Raw genomic sequence first — 18,079 nt, forward strand, 5'->3', positions numbered from 1 at the left:
GGTTGTGGTATTTGAAATAACTGATGATTCCTTGGTACTTGATTACACGTTGATCACAAATTCGAAATATAATACGTTCATCTGTGCTCATTTATTTCTACCTGCCTCAAATTTCCAATTTCTGGAATTCTTTGTTACCACATTAATTTGTATTCTTCTAACTGTCATAATATGTTATTTGTGCAAACCGATAACTTGATTGCATGATTAGTAGGAATTCCAAATATAATACATTTAATTGACCTCGTCACGTTTCACCCGTCTTTAATTTCACTTTTCTTGGAATTTTTAGTGAACACATCAATTCAAATACTTCTGGTTATCATACTGCACTCTTAAGGTAAAAATCTATTATTAGTTGAGGTCAGGAAATTAACGATATTTATATCCCATTCGCAATTGATGTGGCCTAATCCAAAGTCATCACCGAGGAGTTTCTGTGCAATTTTCTGCCTTATTTGAGGTATAGGCCACCTATAAAGAGTTTTTAAAGAATCCCTCACTGTGTTTTTCATTCCATATGGCTAAGTGCAAACCGTTATCTTGTAAAGAACGTGGTGCATTTTTTCATTTGCTTTGTAAGATCAGTTAAATGCCGCTGGAACCTGGCCAAATCATCCGGCAGTCAGAAAACTGAATATCGAACAGTTCATCGGTCCTTGTTAAGGCGAAGCCAACCAGCAAGCCTCAGCCGATTGCACTCACTTGAGAGGCCCATGCAGCGCTGGTTGTACTCTGTTTCTTTGGTCTTCTCTTTCTATTGTATTTTTGTAATAACGTCGTTTGTGTTGTACGGCCATCAAGGTAGCCATAGTGCCTGGATATGACGAAAAGGGAGCCCGTGCCAATATCTAACCGTGGGGTGTGGCTTCGACGTTCGCTAGATGGTCGCCGTTGAACTTCCATTACTAGCATGACTTCTATGATTGTTATGTTTTAGCAGACTTTTCTGCTAGCTGTTTTGCCCTCATATTACTAAACTATAGTTCTTGTTCTCAAACCTATTTCTGTTGTTCTCACCATATCTTTCGTATATTTCCGTTTGTATACTATGATTCTTGTTTTCACTCGTTTGTTTGTTTCCGTTTATTCAACTTATGGTGTGGTTTCTTCTACTTTGGTCCGGTTACTGTTGACTTCTGTCTTTTTGTTCTCCCTTTCTTGGGCCTTATCCAGAATACTTATTGGGGTCCACGCTTTCTACCGGTGCTTCCTGCAGTCAACCACCTGGGACACCAAAGCTTTTGATTCTTTTACAGTTATTATCCACAATAATCTCTTCCGCTAGTAAGTCTTCTAAGACTTCGAATTCATTTCTGAGGGCTATCTCGCATCCGCATAAATCGTTAGGTTCTTGAAGGGAGGCTGAATCAAATTTACCCGTTCGTCCATAGCCACTTAGCTTACATTTCAGCTTGGCCACTGTCAACTGGTGATCTGAAGCTGTACCAGCCCTCCTCTTTGTTATTATGTCTTCTGAGAATTGTCTGGATTTTGTTTAAAATCAGGTGCAGTCTGCTTGGTTCTTCACGTTCTGGTCATGTGAAACCCAAGTAACTATGTGTAACTATCTGTGGGAGCTAATTGCATCACCTATAACTATGTTGTTGAGAGCACATAGATTTCCAATTCCCTAACCATTATCATTTCTTTCTCAGAATCCATGTCACCCCATGGTATCCTTTTGTCAAGTGTAACGGAAAGAATACAATGAATATCCCTCAGAAGTGTTTTATTGAACAATATTGTTATTTCTTTGTTCTGCTCTACTGCCTTGCATCTGAACTTACTGAAGTCCCTTATGATCATGTTCTACGCTCTTCAGCATTCTTTGTCTGCGGCTCTACCGTTTGACTTTAGTTAGAGGTTCAAATTAATTACTTAATATTACAGTTTACACGTTGCCAGGCCGCAGACGATATGGCTGTGTTTGGCTCAGGATTACGTCATGGTTCTGTTGATGGTTGCTAACATTTCCTTACAGGGAGCAGTTACTTGAATCCGTGCATACAGATATTCTATCGCATCTTGTTGAGAATACTTTTATTGATTTTCAGGAGCCGAACATAACTTATTAACTATTCCTTTTGCTATTTTGTGCTAAAGAAACCTTATTTTGTATAACACGGATTTTACCGTGCGATGTAGCGGTAAATAAATCCCCAAAATAAATAGCTCTGTTAGTTTTCGACATTGGATGCTGACCATATATTTTAGTGGACTCATCTAGCTGAAGGCGCTCGGTCAGGCATCCGCACCAGATCACGTGTGGTAACGCCGTGCTCAACATCAACCGCAATCGCTAGCCAGATTAGATCAGAGAATTCCGATATATTGGTCATCGCCAAATATACTCTTCCGATCTCCTCGACTCTGTCTTTTGATTTCTCTGGGTGGGAACGAAATACATTAGAAGGTGTTACTGGTAGAAGCGTTGTCAAACACTGAATACCTGTGACATCATCATTGGTGAGACCGACATGATCTGGTACACCTAATTGCAACTGTGAGTCTGTTCCTTTTTGGGATTTTTACATATCATTGCCTTATTTTTTATTTTTTTTAAACATTGTGATTTTTTTTTCGTGTTTTTTCTTGGATATATATATATCTTTTCCCCTCGTTCGTTATCGTACTTCATACTTCATCATGACTGAACAGACACCTAAAGTACTCAAGCTTAAGACTTTGTCCCCGCCTTCGTTTCAACTGATGCCTTTCTGGCCGGACAACATCGAAGCCTGGTTCTGCTACGCAGAAGCCGACTTCCACGAGCACGGCGTGATCGACACACGTGCACAATTCCTCGCAGTAGTCAAGGCACTACCGCGCGAATTCAACAGGTACGTAACACCTAGTATGTTTACTAGTGATGTTTCTGATCCTTACGAAATCTTAAAACGCTCGATTCTTAAACGAGGAGACCTAACCGATCGACAAAGGTTAGATCAACTCTTCAATAACATCGACCTGCAACATGGTTCTGCGACAGACATGTTGCAACAGATGAGAGAGGTAATAGGCACAAGAGCTTTCGACGAAGGTCTATTCAAACAACTCTTCTTGTCAAAACTTCCCCAACAGGTGCAAGCGGTTCTGGTCTCGTTTCAGAACAACGCCTTAGACGAGCTAGCTGCATCTGCCGACCGCATTTTAGAAATTACGAAACCTTCTACTACCGAGGTATTTTCAGTCAAAGAAAAACCTCAAACGACTCAGAATGATATAACCGAGTTATGTCACACACTCACGCGTTATCTTAGTCTTCGTACCGACCGTAAGAGATCGCGCACCCCACGTAGAAGCATTTCACGTAAGCGATCTGTCTCTAGACCACGAGAGACAGATAACCCCGACTGGTGCTGGTATCATAACCAGTATGGAAAGTTTTCCAGAAATTGCGGAAAACCCTGCAATTTTCCCAACACGAAACCGACTGATTCGAAAAGCAATTCGGGAAACTTCCAAGCCGGCACGCGTTAACGGCAACCGTAGCCGGCGAACATAGCCGTCTGTTGTACGTCACAGATGTGACAACGAGAGTTCGCTATCTCGTCGACACTGGCGCAGAAGTTAGCGTTCTCCCGGAGAATCTTAACGACCGACTTCGCGAATCGACCCTAAACTTACAGGCGGCAAACGGAAAACCGATCGCTACGTATGGCAAAAGGTACGATTACCTTAACGTGGGTTTACGCAAACCCATTCACTGGATTTTCGTTGTTGCAGATGTTTCTATGCCAATCATTGGTATGGATCTTCTACAACACCATAATCTGGTCATCGATACGCGCAAACGGATGCTACTAGACGGAAACACTAATTTATCCGTTTGCGTAACTTCTTTTACTGGTTGCAAATTATCCCCAGTCACAATTAAACATATGATAGACCCACTCTATCAACCACTACTCGATAAGTACCCTGGGATACAAAAAACTCAACCGAAACTACTGTGTGTAACCAGCAACGTTACACATCACATCACGACTACAGGACCACCTGTATTTTCTAAAGCACGACGACTAGCTCCCGAAAAGCTAAGGTTAGCGAAAAACGAGTTCGACCATATGATAGACTTAGGAATCATACGACCGTCAAGTAGCCCATATGCATCTCCGTTGCACATGGTCCCTAAAAAGGACAGCAACGATTGGCGTCCAACTGGTGACTATCGGCGATTGAACGCGAAAACCATTCCCGATCGTTACCCGTTGCCTCACATTCACGATTTGACAGCTACCTTGAAAGATACAACTGTCTTTTCGAAAATCGACTTGGTTAAAGCGTATAACCAAATCCCTATGGCTACTGACGACATACCGAAAACAGCTATCATAACTCCTTTCGGACTCTATGAATTTTTGCGAATGCCTTTCGGTCTAAGAAATGCTGCTCAAACATTCCAAAGATTCATAGACGACGTTTTTCGAGGTCTCAACCTCGTACACGCGTATGTTGATGACTGTCTAATCGCAAGTCCGGACAGAGAAACACATCTCAAGCATCTGGATATTGTTTTCGAACGACTACAAAAACATGGCACTACTGTAAACGTTCAGAAATGCCAAATTGGAACCGACTCATTAGACTTTCTGGGACACACTATCGATGCTCAAGGTATCCGACCCCTTAGAACAAAAGTGGCGGCCATTCTGGATTACCCAGAACCGACCACCGTTAAGCAATTACGCACCTTTAACGGTCTCGTAAGTTTCTATAGACGTTTCATACCGAAATGCGCATTACTCATGAAACCTCTGACCGACCAACTTCGTGGAAATGCGAAATCCATCAATTTGGACGACACCGCACGAAAAGCATTCTCCACAGTTAAGGAACTGATCGCTAAAGCAACAATGCTCGCACATCAGGACACCGAAGCACCCATTAGTATCGCAGTAGACGCATCGGACTCGGCAATCGGTGGCGTCTTACAACAATGGATTAACAACTCCTGGCAACCCTTGGCATTTTTCTCTAGAAGGTTGCTAGACACCGAATCGAGGTACAGCACATTCGGTAGGGACCTCCTAGCTATGTATTGTTCTGTACGGCATTTCCAACACTACATCGAAGGCCGTGAATTCACTCTTTTCACGGACCATAAACCGCTCACGTTCTCGTTAAGCTCTCCTTCTGACAAGTACTCTCCCCGTGAGTCTCGACAACTGGACTACATTTCGCAGTTTACTTCAGATATTCAACACATCTCTGGAGCAAACAATGTAGTTGCAGACGCCTTATCTCGCATAACTTCCTTGAACAGTTTCCAAGGAATCGACCTTCTGAAACTCGCCGAGCTTCAAAAAGAAGACAGTGATCTTCAGCACGAGTTATCGTCCACAACACTTAAACTACGCATCAAACGGATGGGAACAGGTAAGGAAACCTTACTTTGTGACACATCTACAGGTTGGGATCGCCCAATCGTACCGAAACATTATCGACGCAATGTCTTCAATACATTGCACAAACTTCCTCATCCAGGCGTTCGTGCAACCATCAAGCTTATAGCAGAACAATTTTGCTGGCCTGGCCTGAATGAAGACGTGAGGGAGTGGGCACGCTCCTATGTAAGCTGCCAAAGATCTAAGGTTATCAGACACAATAAATGTCCCTTAGGCTAATTTAAAACTCCCGATGCTCGTTTCGACCATGTTCATCTGGATTTGGTAGGGTCTTTACCAGATTCAAATGGATACTCTTACCTCTTAACCTGCGTAGACCGTTTCACTCGATGGCCAGAAGCAGTACCTATCAAGGACATCACTGCTGAAACAGTGGCTCGCGCCTTCGTCGAACGATGGGTAGCAAACTTCGGCTGCCCTTCAACCATCACTACAGATCGCGGACGTCAGTTTGAATCTGATCTTTTCCGTCGTCTGACCACACTTTTAGGAATCACTCGCTTCCGAACGACCGCCTACCATCCACAAGCAAACAGGTTGGTAGAACGTTTTCACCGACAACTAAAAGCTTCACTATCAGCTGCAAACGTTTCACAGTGGACCGACGCTTTTCCACTTGTCTTACTAGGTATTCGCAATGCAGTGAAAGCTGACATTGGATACACTGCGGCTCAACTCGATTATGGAACGACACTTCGACTTCCAGGAGAAGTCGTGGATCCTTCATCCTTTTCAATGAACATGGATCTAACCTCCTACACGAACAGGCTTACAAACGCAATGCGTTCAGTTAAACCTGCTTCCACTTGACCGCAATCAACTGATGTTTTCGTTCAACCTGACTTACGATATAGTACACACGTTTTCGTTCGTCGAGACTTGCATCGACGACCATTCGAATCAGCATACGAAGGACCCTTCAAAGTTCTTCAACGTGAATTCAAGTACTATATAGTCGATAAGAACGGAACAAACGATAGCATCAGCATAGATCGCTTAAAAGCAGCGTATTTAGAAGGAAATCCCATTCACGTCGACTTTCCTTCGGTACAATCGCACAACACGACTCCTACACTCATAATACCTCAACCGACAACCAACACTAGCAATGATACTCCGAATGTATCTGAAAATATACCTAAAACGACGCGTTCTGGAAGAAGAGTAAGATTTCCAGAACATTTGAACGACTACTGCATGTAAGGCACTACTCGACATTTTATATTATCCCGATCTTTCTTTTTACGATATATAATTTTTTTTAAAAAAGGACAATTTTAATATGCTTATATATTTATATTTTTATTTTAAAAAAAACAAAAAACATTTTTTTAACGCTATTACGTGTGCTTGAGTATATTTTCCATTTTTTCGCCGACATTGTGTTTTTACACACATACGAGTGTATTTCGACATTCACTTACACTTTCTTTTTTCCTTTCCAGGACGGCTGGAAAAGAACGATGCAGTTTACGAGGAGTCGAAATTTTCGTTGTAACTATGTTGTACCTCGGTCCCATATAGTAAGGAAAGACGACCAGACGCTGCTACACTTAGTAAGCTATCAGAAGAGTGTTTACCAACGACAAACTCGTTGGGTTTAAACTTCTGGCTGGCCACGTCTTAGGGTCGTCACTGCCCCACTAGGGGGGAGTGATCTGTAGCGGTAAATAAATCCCCAAAATAAATAGCTCTGTTAGTTTTCGACATTGGATGCTGACCATATATTTTAGTGGACTCATCTAGCTGAAGGCGCTCGGTCAGGCATCCGCACCAGATCACGTGTGGTAACGCCGTGCTCAACATCAACCGCAATCGCTAGCCAGATTAGATCAGAGAATTCCGATATATTGGTCATCGCCAAATATACTCTTCCGATCTCCTCGACTCTGTCTTTTGATTTCTCTGGGTGGGAACGAAATACATTAGAAGGTGTTACTGGTAGAAGCGTTGTCAAATACTGAATACCTGTGACATCATCAATGCTTTTTATATGATATGTTATTTCTTAAATTAGCACAATAATAACTCAACAACACAGTACAAACTAATCGCCAAAGATTTTTCATCACCGTACATAATCGTCGGGGCTTGACAATCGCGTAATAAGACTGCTAAGATTTACGAAACCGCTATTTGTCACAAGTGGTATTTCATGCTTCAGATCTACTGGATAATTTGAATTCAGAAAGTAGTTAAGCTATCTCAACATTTCACTAGAAGATCTACTATGTTTTGGATTCTTCGTAAAATGTATATATATTCTCACTTTGATTGGCCAAATATATTGTTTCTTATAAGCATCACTCCTCAAATCGATTTGACACAAGGTATATTTAATAGTTGTTTTTAAACTAAACAAAACTGTGATTATATTGAAAAACAAATCATATTGATTGGAAGTATCGACTACATTTATAACTTTATGGCACGTAATTGAGTTGATATTTTGCTTAAACCAGTAAATATCATAATGAAAGAGTGTGTGGTGGACCAAAAAGTATAATAACCAAAAAATTAGCGATAAAGTTATTACGTCCAAAAGTTAATGTAACAATAACAATTTATAAATTAGTAACACAAATTAAAAGTTCAGGGACGTTACTTAAATCAGCTAGTTGTTGCGTATTCTGTTGAGTTTTGGTCCCAAAAAATCCACAATTATAAATGAGTAATAATTCCAATGAGGTAAATATGATTCCAGTAAGTTTCTTTGACGTAGAGTGTAATAGAAATAGCACAGCAGTCTAAAATATGGATAATACTCGATTTAGAATGCGATTAGCTCGATAACGCGTGAGAATAGAACAAGGAGCGTGTGTGTGTATTAGTGTATTTGCGAACAACCAAGTGTGTCACGCTGTGTAGTATCACAACGGAAAAAGTCTTCAAGGTCATTTACTAAAACAACAGGTACAATCATTTAATGATAAATGTACATGCGGTGAGAAGTTGACAAAATAAATACAAATAACATTGAAAACCATTTACAAAATAAGGCTGTCAGGCCTATCTCCACTAGTGTAAACAATGACTGAAGTAATAATTTTTATTTTATAAGGTTAGATGTACGACAAATATTTATAAGATGACAAACCGAGGTCTACAGGAAAAGCTTGGGGTCATACGAGGAAAAATTGGAACAGTTCTTTTTCACCCGTACCTATGTTTCAAGTAGCTCCAATACTTGCTCCTGGTCGGTATTACTCGATCAAGTTCAATGTCGAATGAGCTCATTTGATACGGTAAAATAAAGCCCTTAAGTGCCGAAATAAAATAAAGCTTGCCAGTCGCCATAAATAAAATTTTCCATACTGAATATATGCAGTCTGTTAGACATTTAATGAATTCGTAAATAGACTGTAAATTAACTTGCAAAGAACATTTTTGCAAATCACCGGTGTGGGTAAACCGGGTAGGACGTGAACGTTATGACCTCTTAGCTAACCACGAATGCACACCTCAGGCCTAATAATTAATCTGGATCGTCCTACGTAATAACCAGACGAACCGATTGCTTTGATGACTGGATAGAAAAAATCGTATAACTGCTAAAACAGGGTGCACTAGTACGAACACGTTAGTGAAGTACAGAGAAAGACCACTGCTGCATGCGCCTGTTCATGAGATGCGACCGACTGATCTACCTAAGTCACCCCCGACCTTGATGATGTTCGATAAACGATCCGACGCTTAATAATCTATTATGTAATTCTAAAGAGACTCGGCTTGATGGCCGTTTGGTAACGCTTTAGTGGATTTTCACTGGCCGTTAATCCTCTTACTGCCTTGAAATAATAATCATGAGCAGACGGATATCCTGGTTCCAGGGTTCTAACGTCTTGCAAATCTAACAAAAAGGTCAAATGTTTTGTATCAGTCCCCACTCCCAACAGTGGTACCTTAGTTCCTGTTTCTGAGGTTTACGTAAATAAGAAATCTGTACTGCTCGTTGATCGATAGCAAATTAGTGTTGAAGATATCCTCTTCGTGATCAGTCATTGCCCCATCTCAAGGGGATTCGCCTCCCTAAAACGTCTTTTAACTTGTGCCCAGGGAGGGCTGTTCGCTGTTTGTGTTGACCCAAAGTTTATTATTTTAGACCAATCGAAGTTCGTTGCATATATTTGGCTTTATTCCGATCATTTTTAATATTTCTCGGAGAAAGTTTCCTACCCTGTGCGCTCACGCCGTTCAGGACATTTGGTGACGACCACAGTCTACTCATCAAACCATTTTTCCACTGGTTTGTTAGATATATGGTTCAAAAAAAGCTTTTGAAGTTCCGAGAAACAGCCACTGCTCATGTATCTGGGTCAAAGTCAGTTGATGGAGGTGCTAGCTATATCTGGTGTCATTTGATTGGAATATTGTACTTGATGTAGATTTGTTAACAATGACATTATGCTGAATGAACCGAAAGGACTTCCACTACATTATTCTGTGCAACGAGTCTTGCCATTACACGTTTTGCTTAAACTTACACTTCTCGAATTAATAGTAACTAATAAAATTGCTTTATGGAGTGATATACTTCCGGTTATGTGAAGGACGAAGTTCTCTTAACTGCTTTAACATAAAAGACTCACGTTGACTTTTTAAATGAGGTAAAATAACATTTTCAATATTCACACTACTCGGTTCTCTGGGTCACGCACGTTTTTGATTTGTGTCTCAGGACTCTCTGTTTAACATGGCTATATATGATTACGAGGGGCACGTAGATGATGATGATGTTGAATCGAATAAGGATGTCCCCATAGACACAGCATGGGAATTACAACAAAAGAAGGTACAGTAGCATTTTTATTTTGTGAAATATTTGACTGTAGACTTTTACCGCGTGGTGCAATGCTCACTTAAGAAATGTTAATAAACAAATTAACGTCATAGAAAATGATTTTCGCGATGGAGTAATGTTAATCAAATTACTTGAAGTTATCTCTGGTGAATCATTACCGGGTCCTGAGAGGGGAATGCTGAGGTTTCATAAAATTGCTAATGTAAACAAAGCTCTCGATTTTATCCAGAGCAAAGGCGTCAAGCTGGTGTCTATCGGCGCTGAGGGTAATATTTTAAAGCTGTCTATCACTTTCTAGAAATTGTCGACGGGAATCCAAAAATGACTCTTGGGATGATATGGACAATCATTCTTCGCTTTGCTATCCAGGATATCCAGATAGAAGGTATAACGTCCTAATCCCTCACCTTGTTCTGATTCAGATTCATCTGCTAAGGAGGGTTTGCTGCTTTGGTGTCAAAGACAGACTGCACCGTACAAAAATGTGTGCGTCGAGAATTTCCACACTAGGTTTGTTAATGTACATGAAACTAAAGATTTTCTAGTTTTAAGGATGGACTAGCGTTTTGTGCCATAATACATAGAAATCGGCCTCACCTAATCGATTACTCTCAACTCAAAAAGGTGTGCAATATTATTATCTCATACCACTCTTCTAGGGTGATCACATCAAAAATCTAAATCTTGCTTTTGAAATAGCGGAAAAACACCTTGACATTCCAAAAATGCTCGATCCAGAAGGTAAAGTAAATATGTCTAATGTTTATGACTCTTAGATATGGCAAGCCGCAAGAACTGTGATGAGCAATCTGTGATGGCTTACTTGTCTTCATATTATCATGTGTTCTCAGGATCTCACAAGGTAGCTTTCTTGGATTTATAAATGTAAATTTGATTTTCTCTTTGTTTGCAACTAGTCAGTTTTTGGGTTTCGGTTTTTTAGTTTATCATAATCATGTGCCTCTGCCTTTGATATTCTGTATTTCTCGTCTAGTTTATGCTACTTAGTTTGCCTGTTGCATTAATCATTTTTTCAGACTGATATCGCAGCTACTCGTATCGCTAATAATCTTCGGATGATTAGGGAAAATCAAAATCTGGAAGAATGCTACGAAACAATTTCGAGTAACCTTTCGGACTGGATAAAAATAAAGCTACGAGAATTCGGAGTAAGTTACGTTAAATTATTTTCTGACCCTGACTTTTGTTGTTCAGGCTACCATAGTTTTTCGTATTTGACAATATAGTCAAATATTTGCCATAAGGCTCTTCAATCACTAAGCAAACTGGGTTTCAACAGGTACTTTAACTGTTGGTGTTGAAGCAGTTTTGATAACTAGTACTCACCTATCCACGTAGATTGGTTCATGTAATTATTTTAAAATCATTCCACGGTCTTACCATCATTCCTCCTTTCCAACGAGTTGGATTTGGGTTGTATATAGTTTCAGTGTTCTTATTTTAGTGCATTCATTCCTTCCAACTGTCCAGTCGATATTTCTTTGCTTAACACATATTTCGCATTGTTATTTTACAGGGAAGTGCAAAATAATTTGCGTCCAATGGTGGTCTGTTAGTGTATGTGTGTAAGAAACCCCACTGACTAGCTATCTAAACGTTTGGAGGTCGTATTTTTCCAAAGTTTTTAAACAGTTTTGGATTTGTTTGTGTTATTCTAATCTGCACCGATCAGTCGTCATTTTATCTCCACAAGTTACAGTATTTATGATTCGTAGAGAACCCCCAGTTCGTAATTCGGTTGACTATACTTATTACAGTTTATGCTCTACTGTTCCTTCACTTGTTTATCCTATTTCAGCAACGTGATCCTCAAACATCTGTTTCCGCTGTTGAAGGACTACAGCAGAAGTTTAGATTGTATTACCGCCAAGAAAAGCCATCTAAGTTACAGGAAAAAGCTCGCTTGGAGACAACCTACAATACACTCCAGACTCGTCTGCGATTAAACAATAAGTCTCCTTATGTACCAGCCAACGGACGCTTGATAACGGATGTTGCTAAGAATTGGAGTTCTTTAGAACAGGCTGATAAAATCTATGAGGTTAGTGTTTGGGATTTCTGTGAAGTTTTTTATGTAGTCATTTGTCATTGGATAACATAACTCAATATACATCACAATATATTGATCACTGCCAATTCATGACTTATGAAATTGTTTTAGGCGTCTGGTGAATCGTTACACGTAGTGGTAATTAAGTAAGCGAACTGGGGTGTTGTTGCAAGACTTGGCCTAATATAATTAAAAAAAGTACGTTTCTTTGTATCTGTCCATAGTTATGATCACTAACGTATCTAGTTCTCTATCGCTGTTTAAATGGCACTGTGCTACGGGTATTCATGTATTCATAATGAGTCACTTGATAAATATAGTGCCTCATTTTCTTAAATTTTATTCCGAATGTTTTGGATGCCAGTCTTGGATATTTATCACCAAAACGACTTCGAGAATCAAGTCGTTCATATCCTAAAAAGAAATTTAAATGACAATTCTGTCTTATTTTTTCACCTACTCCAGCTTTTAAGTGGAGTAATATGCCCTACTGTTCATCTGGTCTTTTTAAATGATATTCTCCATGTCTAGTGTCCCAATGCTACTAATATATCCTTCAATCCCTTAAATTTCATCTCGTTAACTTCCTCTTTATATGTGCAAGCCGCATTTTTCATTCAATGTTGTTTGTTTCTCCTGTTCAAAACAACCTATATATTCTTACTTCTAGGAATGGCTATTAGAAGAACTACAAAGGCTAGAGCGTCTTGAATATCTGGCTAAGAAATTCGAGGTGAAATGCTCCACTCATGAGGCATGGACTAATGGGAAACCAGAAGCGTTGGCTTCAAATGACTTCCGCTCAGCTATGCTATCGGAAATGAGGGCATTTCAAAAGAAACATGAGGCTTTTCAGTCGGACATGACTGCTCATCATGCTCGCATAGAGCACATTCAGGCGCTTACCGAAGAACTTAAGTAAGCCTTTTCTTGCTCTTACTTGGACGAAAATACTGAATTCCTCATTCGAATTTATTTATGGCGTTTTAAAATTTCGCTTCCAGAAATGTATCGCACAAATAAAGTGGTATTGTGAGAAAGGAGTGTCATGCAAGCAATAAACAAGTGAACAAGAATAGCAGTTAGTAAAAAATAAAGTTCGTTAAAAAATATGGTCAGGATAGAGTTCTTCCAGTTAAGGGAGTTCGACCTGTCTTAAGCTTAACGTTCGGTAGATTTCTTTTTGAGTTCTACCCTAGTTAATAGTGAACCGTGGTTTTGTCTCACCTTACAATTCAGTTTTTATAATTCTCCACTTCGAGGCTGGTTTTAGGATATCCTAAATTTTTAGACCACTGGTTTTATCCGCTCTACCCGTTTTCAGTGTATTGTTTTTTCTTTTACGGTCGCAAACTTTTGCCAGGATCTATCTAACTCACATTTCTCCATGGTCATCAAGAATCCATGTAAGCGATCTGTATGTCGTTTTTCTGTCATCCAAGTTATGAATACAGTGATATTGATTATTGTTAGAGGTATGACGACAGTTATCACTCCCCGGCTGCCCACACCGTCGGAAGGTTCTTCTGGAGCTACCTGAGGTGGAAATTGTGTTATAGGTGGTTTTGTTGGCCTGAGAGTGTGACCGCAGTACTCAAGAGACAACTGCTTGAGGCCGGTCACACATGACTTCTCGTAAGTAATTTTCTTGTTAGCTCAGTACTTGTCGAAACCTTAGCGCCGGAGTCAGATATCCGTGGGATAAGACAACGTGGGTATTTTTAGGGTCGAGCTTTTCTAGCCCTACACTTCCTTGTGGGAAGGCAGCGTCGCTCTTATGCTGGTTGTTTAAAGGTAACACCTTACTGTTGTCCCACCTCTCTACAGTCAGCAGTACGACTTCACATCAGTCGTTGAAGTCACTAACTTCTGTTCTGAGCCATGTCGGTAGATGCAGACTACTTGGTTGCGGTCCGCGTGACTATCGTAACCAATGGTTGGAGACTATGGGTGACATGGAACATGATCGATCACAATGGCGTTTTTGTATTCACTCTCTGTCTGCACTTAAACCGTGAGATTAAAATTGCATTATACCTTTATTTCTACAAACTAATTCTTTCTTCCTGTACTATATGCTTATACACAATCTTTCTTTTATATATTACTGCTATTGAAGTGACTAGTTCTATGAATTTGGTGTCCATTTTGTTGTGCTAATGAGGTGTGTCGACTTGGACCGATGCACATATGTGCCTGGTCCTACATTGTAGCTGACTAACATCCTTGTTATGCAGTGTGACAAATGTTTAGGTTGGTTCCACGAAGTATGCACAGATCTTATAGTAATTGCTAACAACAAACTTATTAAGTCAGATCGCAGGTGGATATGTGGCACATACAACATGAAGGCTGAGGTTTTACTGAGTAACATCATCATTCTCTTGAAATGTCTGCGAAAAAATTGTAAGCAACCCTGAAAAAAGGCAATCCTGAATTGAATAAACAAAGACGCTCAGTAAAGTAAAGAAGAGGGTCTTCAACATTATTAGTATCTATGGAACACGCATCGACACGAGTGAGGATATCCTGAAATTCAGCACCATCATCATATCGGCTGTGCTAAACTCTATCAGCAAACTTGTGTCCTCCAGTACAGGCTTCCTAAATGCAACTGTGGTCCCAAAAATTTTTGTAGACAACTGGATCCCGTCAACACAGTTAAAAAAGATCGAGTGTCTCCGTCAAAATGTTGAACAGCTTAGGTCTTGCAGGAAAACCACCTCGTGAAGTGGCTGTGTAACCTACCTATATGATTGTCCAACTAGTCCGCAAAGAGCACGGGAATCCGAAACGCAACTCATCTATCAAGCAAAAACGTCCCCAACTCCAACGTACCCGAGAACCTGGGAAAACGATCACGGTTCAAGATAATTATCTCATCACTATGAACCTTAAAGACAGCTCTGACCTTCCTTTCAGTCTGCAGGACAAAAATAACAGGTTGCTCTGGTATGAGTTAAACAGGAAGCTCAAATTTCCCTGAATCGAGCCACTGACGGTTAAACGGCTTACTCCGAGGGCAGGATTCCAAGCACCAGAATCGTCCAAAACTCCTACGAGCAACGTTCACTCACAATGCTGACGGGGAGGATGTTCTGCTGGTCAGTCATTCGCTGAAATAGGAAGGGGACGTAAGAATACCGTCTAATACACAATATTCTGAGCGCAATGTCATCCGGAACATTCCTAAGGAATCTCGTGAGACGCTCTTTCCTGGAAGAAATATGATTGTGCAAGTCGTCCCAAAAAAGCACTGTTCCTGACCATGTAGGCTATTATATTCTAGAGTTAAAGTTCACGAAGCAGTCCTTGAAACTCAAAAACATATTTACTCAACAAGAGTAGCGGTTGCTTTATCTGTTCATATAGCTATAAAATTAACTATTAGTTGTAACCACTCATTTTTTACCAAGCTGGTAATCATTTTTATGTTGAAAAAAGTTTTTACGTTTTGTGCCAATACTATTATTTTACCTTTCAGTAAACTGAATCATTTTAACATAAATGCTTTCAATCAACGTTACAATACCATTATAACCACATGGGATGAAATGAGAAAGTTGTCCTCTCAAAGAGAACGAGAAATATCTGTGAGTTAGGTGTATATTGCTTTGATATTTTAAAGATATTATTTCAAATGATTCTTTCATATTTCTCGCTATTGAATATACCTGTCATTCTTGTAATGAGACAGTTTTTAAACTTGAATGTTTATTAGTTAGTTTACTGTGTAAGGGATCCAAATCAGATCAGATAACTTTCATTCAATGGAGAAAGTGCTTTTACTAATTGAACGTAAACTCATTTTGCGTATAAAACTCATAATCCAGATGGTCATTTACTAACTCCATATTCCATTTGTAAGCAATTGTATAAATCCACTATTTTTAGTTTTACACATTACTTCCGATTTTATTTGTGTTTGTCGTTTTTGGTTAACAGAAAGCTTTGACAGCTCTGGAAGAAATCGACCAGCTTCACCTCGATTTCGCGAAACGAGCTGCAGTAAGTAAAAATTCTTTGTTAGCCAAATGTTTTTTAAATGATTTTATGTTCGCGTAAACATAGTCTTAAAATGGTTTAATACTTAAGTACATTCTTCTTGTATGCCAATTATTGTACTATTTGTAGCAAAAAAAACACAAACGCTAATTTCTCACAAATAGTGAGTTGAATTGAAAAATGAGTTAGCTGGTATAATTCTAATATGGGATACCAATAGCAATAAGAGTAATAGGATTGATAGCTAAATTGATAATGAGGTAAATACAGGTTTTAAACTTCTAAACTGGGTCATTACACATCCGTAACTATGTATCACTTTTATGCTTAAAGGTGAAGTGCTTACTTTGTTAACTATTGATGTTCAAAATGATATATGTTTATCAACTAGCATTTTGGAAAGTAGGAATTTAGTTCGACAATTGGTCTACAGAATCATATAAATTTCTGTTTTAAACCTATGATCTCAATGTGTTTTTATAGTTAAGTTTTTCCATACACTACTCAAAGATTGCACAAACAATAATCTTTATTAATAGATTGATTGACTGAGTTTACTAAATTATTGCTTATATTTGTAAAATTTTATGGACAAATCCTCTACAATTCCTAAGATTTTTTATTAACTGCTACAATTGTTTGTCGTTTATTTTAGCCATTTAACAATTGGATGGAACAAACAGAAGAGGATTTACGAGATACATTCATTGTTCATACAATGCCTGAAGTTGAGGTAAAATTATTGTAACTTATTCACAAAGAGGAGTAAGAAAGAGAAAAGTTTTTCCATGTAACCATAATTATCAATGTTGTATGTAATATTGATTCAGTAAAGTTCTAATCCATTGGTTCGGGCATTCAAATTTCAACCAAATTCACTGGACTAGAATTGATTAATAGCATTTACTACAAGTTTTATCGTGTGCTTACTTGTTTTGTTGTTTTTAATACTTTTTCATGTTTTTTCTGAAATCCTGCAGAGATTAATTGCAGCCCATCAAACATTTGAAAATACCTTAGATGAAGCTGAGAACGAAAGTCGTCAACTCCAGTTGTGTGCACAAAAGGTTGAAGAAATAGCTAGTGAATATAAACTGGTGAATGCAACTCAAAATCCTTATACAAATATTGAACCTCATGTAAGTTTCTTAATTTGAAATTTGTCGTAATTTGCAAATAAATTTAAATTTTCGGATTAAACGATTGGAAAACACTGGATTTTTTCATCGGAATTTGAAACTTCCTTTTGAGATACAATGATTATGTTTTTAGTTACAGCTGAAAAATTGTTTTCTTTGCCTAATAATCCCATAGCTTGTACTACCAAAGTTTTTTTTATATGCTTATGATTCCTCTACAATTTGAAATCTGAACACAAGTGTCGAGTATCTTAATAACACAGTAAAAGGGAAATGATCAACGAGTTGGAATATCATTAAATCATGGCATAAAAATCCCTAAAATTACGATTATGTGGACCGAGATAAGAAGTGACTAAACCCTCCTGTTAGCTGCCACTGTGCTTTCAGTCCAGTTACAATATGAGTTCTGACTTTTGATTGAAAAAAATTGATTATTATCATAGCTGATACTAATGTACTGGTACTGATATTGAAGATCGTTATTCGATATTTCAGTGACTTACACTAGTTTAACGAAAATAATTCCAGTGGTTTACATACCGAGCATTACTTCCTTGTATACATTGCTTCACAATATTCATTTTTTGATTAGTGTATATCTTGATCAAGCATAACGCATTTTGTAGTTTTATCTAATACTGACAATTCG

General features: G+C 38.9%; 1 protein-coding gene across 2 annotated transcripts in view; it reads left to right on the plus strand.

Moving 5' to 3' along the window:
- Positions 1-10,020: 10,020 nt before the first annotated feature.
- Positions 10,021-18,079, plus strand: part of ACTN2 (actinin alpha 2) — a gene marked incomplete at its 5' end in the record, with an annotated part of 29,633 nt that continues 21,574 nt past the window's right edge. Inside the window, 14 exons of one of the 2 annotated variants that reach the window (XM_035731984.2) lie at positions 10,105-10,203; positions 10,244-10,478; positions 10,511-10,597; positions 10,635-10,722; positions 10,758-10,836; positions 10,872-10,953; positions 10,989-11,074; positions 11,250-11,381; positions 12,032-12,274; positions 12,954-13,201; positions 15,768-15,876; positions 16,229-16,291; positions 16,944-17,021; positions 17,269-17,427. In XM_035731984.2, the coding sequence (XP_035589455.1) occupies positions 10,105-10,203; positions 10,244-10,478; positions 10,511-10,597; positions 10,635-10,722; positions 10,758-10,836; positions 10,872-10,953; positions 10,989-11,074; positions 11,250-11,381; positions 12,032-12,274; positions 12,954-13,201; positions 15,768-15,876; positions 16,229-16,291; positions 16,944-17,021; positions 17,269-17,427 (1,788 nt within the window). Of the gene's footprint in view, positions 10,204-10,243; positions 10,479-10,510; positions 10,598-10,634; positions 10,723-10,757; positions 10,837-10,871; positions 10,954-10,988; positions 11,075-11,249; positions 11,382-12,031; positions 12,275-12,953; positions 17,428-18,079 lie in introns of both variants that reach the window. The other variant, XM_051214858.1, reaches the window with a different exon arrangement.

This window comes from Schistosoma haematobium, chromosome 2 (genome assembly GCF_000699445.3).
Source record: "Schistosoma haematobium chromosome 2, whole genome shotgun sequence".
Lineage (NCBI taxonomy): Eukaryota > Metazoa > Platyhelminthes > Trematoda > Strigeidida > Schistosomatidae > Schistosoma > Schistosoma haematobium.